The sequence below is a fragment of the Acyrthosiphon pisum genome, chromosome A2 (assembly GCF_005508785.2).
Source record: "Acyrthosiphon pisum isolate AL4f chromosome A2, pea_aphid_22Mar2018_4r6ur, whole genome shotgun sequence".
NCBI classification, from domain to species: domain Eukaryota; kingdom Metazoa; phylum Arthropoda; class Insecta; order Hemiptera; family Aphididae; genus Acyrthosiphon; species Acyrthosiphon pisum.
The window spans coordinates 92277094-92285412 of NC_042495.1; the positions used below are offsets into that span (position 1 = coordinate 92277094).

General features: G+C 26.8%; 2 protein-coding genes across 2 annotated transcripts; one reads left to right on the forward strand and one right to left on the reverse strand.

Annotated features, from left to right (window-relative positions):
* Nucleotides 1-2416: 2416 nt before the first annotated feature.
* On the reverse strand, nucleotides 2417-4882 carry LOC100574472. The gene is made up of 3 exons (XM_003240051.4): nucleotides 4186-4882; nucleotides 3171-3289; nucleotides 2417-3100 (listed from the first exon to the last, which is right to left on the reverse strand). Exons 1-3 carry the CDS (start codon nucleotides 4600-4602, stop codon nucleotides 2812-2814), a joined length of 825 nt encoding a protein of 274 aa, XP_003240099.1. The 5' UTR covers nucleotides 4603-4882; the 3' UTR covers nucleotides 2417-2811.
* An 86-nt stretch (nucleotides 4883-4968) lies between these two features.
* LOC100166367 (cleavage and polyadenylation specificity factor subunit 4) lies at nucleotides 4969-8027 on the forward strand. Its single transcript, XM_001945281.5, has 5 exons — nucleotides 4969-5202; nucleotides 5922-6125; nucleotides 6210-6399; nucleotides 6959-7202; nucleotides 7725-8027. The coding sequence occupies exons 1-5, from the start codon at nucleotides 5100-5102 to the stop codon at nucleotides 7824-7826; spliced, it is 843 nt and encodes a 280-aa protein (XP_001945316.1). The 5' UTR covers nucleotides 4969-5099; the 3' UTR covers nucleotides 7827-8027.
* The last annotated feature ends 292 nt before the right edge of the window (nucleotides 8028-8319 follow it).

Consider the following 8319-nt stretch of genomic DNA (forward strand, 5'->3'; position numbering starts at 1 on the left):
GTAGCTCTAAAACTTGTGATATTTTACTTTTTGAATTTGAAATATTGAGTTAAGTAATTAAAAAATTGAATATTGACTTTTATATATTACAAGCATAGATTAGCTTGTCTTCTCCAATATTGATAATAGGTGTATTTACTCTCAAAGCGATTAATAAATCATATTATTTGAAATACAAAAATACATTTTCATAGAATTTTTCAATACTATTCATACCCTTTAAATAATAAGAAGAAACAAGAAATTCAAAGAAAGTGGATACTTGTCGACAAATGTGGCAGCGGCAGATTAAGGGGCGACTAAAAGGCTATAGCCTAGGGCGGCTTTTTTTTTAGAAATATGGGTTATTAATTATTATTGACTTATTAGATATATTTATTTTGTTATTTTTTTTTTAAAATTTGTAATATAGACACGAATAAAAATAATTTTAAAAAGTTATAATAATATATTAATGTATAATGTGTACCTATAATAAAAATATTACCATTATTATTTCAATTTTAAAATATTTTATGTGTAATAAAATAGTTAGTAGTTAATAATAACTTATTACTTATTAGTATGTTCTTATTGGGAACATTCGACTATCCGAGTATAGGTATATTCAGAAAATATAACAGTTAGGTATTTACTTTTTTGTTATTTTTGGAAAAGATGTAAGTAATACTTGTTCTCAGTAACAATTGTCATTATACCACTACCCGCAACACAATCTACGGCCTGCATCTGCCTACGACCGTGTGTTTTAATGACTTGATATTATGTCCAAGACCAATAAAATAAACCTTTTATTTCTCACGATTAAAATTTAAATTCATTTGAATGTAGGCATTTTACGAGTGACGATGATCGACAGAAAGGTGGAGAGCAGTTTAAAAGGTAATTAAGTACATTCCTACTTTTTCATTATTTTATTTAACCTTCCAGCGTTCAAGCTTTTGAAAATAGGTAATATTTTATATCTTTTATTTGGATATATACAGTATACAGTATACTTGTCCTGTTTATATATTTTAGACTTTTATACTTTTACTTTTATTACTTTTATACTTTTATACTTACATTATTTATATTTTACTTTATGTCAAATTTTATAAGAGTTAAGCATATTCAAATTTTATTTCGTTACTGCCCAATAGTAAATTAAGGTTCATGGAACAGTCAATGGATATTTTATTTTTATTTGATAGATGTAGATACATTTATTATTACGTCATATTAGAACTGTTTCCAAAATTACTTCTTTTGTTATAAAAAATAGCGCACCCGCGGGAAGTTTATAATTATAGTTTATTAGTTTATAATGTCATATTAATACAATATTAGTTATAATTATTTTATCATAAATTAAAATCATTACAATTTATTAATTTTCATAAAAGTAATAATATACAGGTAAATAAAGGTTAAGTTTATATTTTAAATCGGTTTATTTTGTTTTTGTACCAAGTTTTTTTGAATATTATATAATAATATGATACCTATGTTTCTGTGTTGAATGTTTACTACCTATTTCATATCTGGCTATTTATATTTCCATTATGTGGCTGTACAAGCATTGGTTATTTGTACTGGTATCTGAAGTAAAATATTAGACACTTAATTTTATTTTTACAAGTTGTATATTTTAAAGATTTAATATTATATATTTTTGTTTTTGATAAAAAAAAGTGAATACAATTTGAAGAGAACGGTTTAGACCAAATATTGTTGGCTTCTCAGTAGATTGATAGGGGGGGGGGGGGGCGCCAGAGTGATTTTGGTATTTGTGACAGAAGTAGTCAGATTTAAAAAGTTTGGAGTTTTCTATTCTAATTCTAAATAAATGGAATTAAATGTATTATAGAATAAAAATACTAATAATAAATTAAGATTATTTAATTGCATTATAAATTAAATATAATGTTTGTCTAAATATTAAAATTAATATAAATAAACTAAAATCATAATTGTACAGAAAAAATTAAATAATTAAAAAAACCATTAAATATCAACATTAAAAAAATTGTGAAAAAATATTTTGAATTAAAACAAAAAATTGAGTAGGCGTAAATAATAATTAATGTAAGATGGCAAACAAAAATCAAAGTTGTATAAATATATAGGTATTTTAGGGGTATACACATACAAAATATACATACAAACACAATTTTATGTATACAAATATATATAATAATTAATTTTGGATGGGTTGACAAAAATGTAAGTTGAAAAAAAAAATTATTTTGAACATACATGGTATTTTAGTACCTCATAGTATCAAATAACAATGATCTAAATCTACAAAAAAAGGTTTTTAAAAAAAAAAATACAAACATTATAGATCATAATATGAATACATATTAATTTAAATAAATAAATCATATTAAATTAGAATTAGACAATTTCAAAAAAGATAGATAAACAATAAAAAAAAAAAACCAAAATAAGTCAATAAGGATTTAAAAAAAAAAATTGTTAGATGAGCACAAAATAAACTTCAACAATGGATTTTCTCAACATTTAAAAGAGAAAATACATTCAAAAATACGAATGTAACTATAACATAAGTTAATAATGAATAATTCTCTAAGTAGAGAAATTCAACAACTTAAAAGCCAACATAAAACTATTAATTTAATTAACGTCATTAAAATTTAATAAATATAGTCCAATTTTAGGAACAGAAAAATTGAAAAATTATCTTTAACAAGAATACAATTTCAAAAATGATTTATATATGTTACAATAACAACAAACTATGAAAATCTTTCAATTTTTCAGTTAATTTTTTAATTTTATTTTAGAATTATAGCCAAATGCTATCTATTATTGGTTATAATTTTTTCTTGATCCATGTTGAGTATTTTCTTTCTTATTTTCCAACACAAGTTTTGATACACCGGATACACATGAATTGCAGTCCTCTTCTGTAGAACTTTCATTCAAAAGAGAATCATCAGTAATATATGGTTCATATTTCCTTAACCGTCCAATTACGTGCTTCAACTCTTTTTCAAGGCGAATGGTTTTTGATTGGTATTGATCACACCAAATGCGAAGATTTTTAAGTTCAATTGTTTCAGGCCGAGAAGAACTTAATTTATCTCGAATATATCTTTAATACAATAAAATTATATATTAATTATTTATTTGATTTTACTTGTTTTGATAATTAAATCACTTACCCCAATGGATCATTAGGCCGAAAAGGATCTTGGTACATATCAGATAATATATTAGTGAAAGTAGACAAAATACCCACTTCTTCCAAGTATTTTCTGAATTCTTCATGTCGTGTATCAAACTAACAATAAACATATAAAAATAATTTTAGTTAATCATGAATAGGTACAATATTATTAGGAGATAGTTATTACATGTGTACTGAGAAAGGTCCTATGCATAACACCATAAAATATATAAGTGGCCAACCAACATTAAGACTAAAAACGTTTTGTCAATGTGGTCATTTGATTCCATCAATTACATACCACATAAGGAATCAAATAATATATTCAATTAAATTTAAAAAGTTTGGTTGAAAATCACTTTTACTCCATAGTCTCCCTATACTTTAGTAACCTGGGACAATCAAATATGTTGTTGAAAAAATAAAAATAAAAAATCCTAATTGGGCCTAGGTACAATGACGATGCATTCTCTGATTCTCCAAAAGTGTTCTTAGTGATTAAATAACTGGTCCCTTTTCCACAACTAGTCCTCATCGCCACAGAATTGAAAGTTCTTGCCATCCTGTACCTGAGTAATAGATGTCAGGGGAGGACTGGCACACTGGCCTACTATGCTGCAAGATGGTAGGTCCTTGTACTAAAGGGTACGAGGCTCTTCGTTAATATGCGCCAAGGTACCATAATGAAGGATAGCACGTCCTTAATATCATTAATATCTTCAACGGTAATTTCTGTTTGATAATAATTTCTAAATTTATAGAATACCATAAATTGGTATTCTTCGATAATATATTATTGGTGTACATAATTAAAGTTGGAATTATGTTATTTTTATAGTAAAAATACTAGTTATTCTTCTAAATTTTTCTAAAGGTGGTCTTTCTATAATTGGAGTTCAATAGGCTATTACAAGCACAATTCGCCTCCCCTCCACTCAAAAAAATAGATATACACAAATATAAAATTGTTGAGCCCCCTATTGCAACCCGATCGGATGTGTTGTATTTACCTTATTAGATACATTGCGCGAGAACATCTGCCGGTTCTGAGTGTTCTGATGCTGGGAAGACTGCAGTTCCGAATCAATTTGCAAGCCATCTGCGGAACTGATATTTTTATTGCTGCTGTAGTTGTTGTTGTTGTTGTTATTGTTGAACACGAGCTGCTGCACGTCGTAGTCGACGTCCTCCTCCGTGTGATTCTGGGCCGGTTGCTGCGGCGTTAGAGGCGGCGGCGGTGGATACTGATGGACTGGCGACCACGCCATGGGCGGATATCCAAATTGCGGCGGTGGCATTGGGAAGATCGGTTGCCCCGGCGGCATTGGGAACACGTTCGGCGGCGGAGGCGGCTGTGTCAGCGGCGGCTGCGGGCGATAGATGGGCACAACTTGGGGCATTAACTGAAACTGAGGACTATCGGCCATGGCGCGTCTCTGTTTGTTTTAGGGACGAGAAGACCGACCAGTGGTGGTCGGAAACTTAAATCAGTTTATATTAAGTGAATAGCAACAACCGGACGCCGCGCGGAAAACGGTTTGACGAGCACGCAACTGTGAACTGGGTACACTATTGTGTGATTATTGGTTATTGTTTAATTGTACAACAAGTAACACACGAACTGTTGATGGTCGAGTGTCGGAGACCGGTTCGTGTCATTTTTATTTTTGACCGGGAAAACCATAATTTTTCAATTTTTGACACATTAACCGCGGTTCGAGTTGATTATCAAATGGTTAACCGGCTATCAAATCTGTTATCAGTTTTCTTATCGACAACAAAATATGTATTCGAAAATAAACAGTATAATATATTTTATTATTTATTATTTTGTTGTTTAGTATTGCAGCTAAAAAAATATAATGTAGCTTAATTTATTAATTAAGTTTTTCAATAGCTGTAACATTTTTATCGCCTAGATACAATGGAGTTGCTTGTAGCAGGATTTGATGACATCAAGTTCAATGTTGAAATAGCTTTAGACGAACAACATGGGGCTTTACCCCTGCCATTCAATGGAATGGACAGTAAGTCACTATTATTATTTATTTACTCAAACATTTTATTCAGGGTCTGTGTCTATTATTGCTGTATAATTATTATGTGCAAAATATTATTTTCTAAAAAAAGGTTCCTGTTTAATTAATTATGTATCCTGTAAAAGTAACTGTAAATTGGAACGGTTCAAATATTTCTTGAAATTGGAACTACATTTTTAAAACAGAATTTAAAAGTTATGTTGTGTGACAAAATCAAAGTACACATTATATTTTCTAAACACTATATTTAAATATGTTTATGCTTAAAATATTCTGACAATTTTTAATACCCAGTATAATTTTTTGTATCGGATCAATTCACAATAAGCTATTTTTATGATTCAATTTTTCGTTTTAAATTATCGAAGCTTGTAGTTTTAACTTTTAACTCACAGATAATATGGTGCTATAAATTTTATTAGAATTATAGGTACTAATATCTTGATTATTTAACCTAAAAAAAAGTATAGAAACCATATAATTTAAACATTTACCTATAGGTAGTATAAGTAATATATATTTAGAAGAAAATTTCTATGCAATATCAGTCAACATTTACTTATCAATAGACTTTATGAAACTTATTTTATATAAGTTCATGTTTGGAACTACCTATAGGTTATGTTTGTTTTGTATTCATACTTTTTTTTACATAGAAAAATAATTAATTGAACTCAAACATTCAAATTTTATAATTTTTTGTTTAGAATCTATCGCAGCAGTTTGTTCATTTTATCCAAAAGGTTCCTGTTCTAAAGGAGCATTATGTCCAATGAGACATGTACGAGGCGATCGAACCGTTGTTTGTAAACATTGGTTACGTGGTTTGTGCAAGAAAGGGGATCAGTGTGAATTCTTACATGAATATGACATGACTAAAATGCCTGAATGTTATTTTTATGCTCGATTTAGTAAGAAATAATACTTATTTTTAATAAATGATATTTATGTATTTGTAAATGTATTTTTATATTATGTTATTATAATTTATTTAGATGCTTGTCATAACAAAGAATGTCCATTTTTACATATTGATCCTGAAAGTAAATTAAAAGACTGTCCATGGTATGATCGAGGATTTTGTCGCCATGGCCCACATTGTAAACATAAACATGTTCGCCGTGTACTTTGTATGAATTATGTTTCTGGTTTTTGTCCAGATGGTCCAAACTGTAAATTTGTTCAGTATGTATTATTACTACCTAGTATATCTTTTTATTTTATTATATAACCATTGTCCACAATCTAATACTTAATAAAAATACTAAGTTTTAGTTTTACAAAGATAATTTGAAATTTTCTTATTTTATTGATGATAGATAAAATAAAAATGTATTTCAATATTTTGTTAATGGCTGATTAAATTGCAGGAAAAAAACTTTAACTTGTGTTTATTTATTACAAAAATATGTATTTTATTTAAAATGTAAAACTGGCCACATTATACGCTTATCCTAGAAATTTAATTATGTAAATAAATTTAAAAAAGTATACAATTCATTAAAATAAAAACCAACTTATTGAACAATTATGAGTAAATCATTTAATATCATTGTAATTATTGCAAAATAAAACAAAAATTAATACAATGTCCTAACTTAGACTTTATCACCAAATAATAAACAATTTCTTTTAAATGTATATTTGACGCCAAATTGTAAACAATGTATCAAAATAATAATTCACAAAAATTAAATTTTGTTCTTGTGTTTAAATTAAATTATTATATTATTTTTCATTTTAGTCCTCGATTTGAACTTCCGGCATATCAACAATATGATGCTAATCAAAAAGATTCAAAAAAACTTGTAGTAATATGTCATTTTTGTGGTGACACTGGGCATAAAGCAATGTACTGTCATAAAATGGTATCAGATCTTGTAAAAATTAAACCAGAGCTGGAGGTCAACAATGAACCATTGCCAACAAATGCTCAAGCAGGATTTGCTAGAAAATTGAAACCATTAGAAGAAGTTACATGCTATAAAGTAATAATGTTTTATTCAATAGGGACTTAAAAAAAAAATATTTTGATCAACATATTTAGGTTTCAGATTCAAATATATCCCCTAGTAACTATGTAAAATTAAATTACAAACAATTTGTTATACATTTTCTTCATGTAATAATCATGTATTTATAAATATGAATTATGATATAGTTACATAAGTGGAGAATAATGTCTACTTAGATAAGAGTTGAAAAAATATAAATATATAATTTTATAGGTATATAGTGTATACTATATACAATAACTTTAATTTTCATTTATATTATAAACATGTGTTTTTTACTGATTCATTAAATCTATTTTTTATTTTATTCAAAAAAATATTTGTTTATTCATAAAATTACATGTTTTGTTGTAATTATATGTAAGTGTTTAATTATTAATGTTATTATAGTACTAGGTAATAATAAATATTTTGCTTTTTGTCAGGAATGATGTTATTGTTGAAACAATAGAAAATTGTTTCATCTATTTGATAAATATTATTTATTTTTTTCAGTGTGGATTTAAGGGTCATTATGCCAATAAGTGTCCGAAGGGGCATTTAGCTTTTTTATCTTTGCAACAAAACCAGGCACTCCAGAACAACCAAGGTGCATGATACAAGAAGTGAACCTTAAAATTTTAATTAAATGGTAATTAATGTGATTATGTATTATTTGTGTATATTTTTATTTTTAAGGGATTTATGTTTATCTATGTACAATTTTAGGAATTAAGATAATTTAATTTTGATCCCTATTATTTGTATAAGAAGATTCTACACAAAAAGAAAAATATAAAGATGTTTTTAAAAAAAAAATTCTTTTTATAAATTTTAAACCCTCCTCGAGGTATTAAATTTTGATAACTTAATAAAATAACAAGATGACTGCATAATTCATTAATTTTAAAAATGATATTTTTTTCCATACAGCCAAAAAATATGATTAATTTCAATTCATATTGGATTTCATAGTTTAATTCTTTATTTTATAATTTGTTTATGTTTACTGACAGAAAACAATTATATACAATGTAATATTATACATATTTTATAAATCTTATAGTATTTTATTATAATATAGTTTGATTAATAATTTTAAATGGTCAGA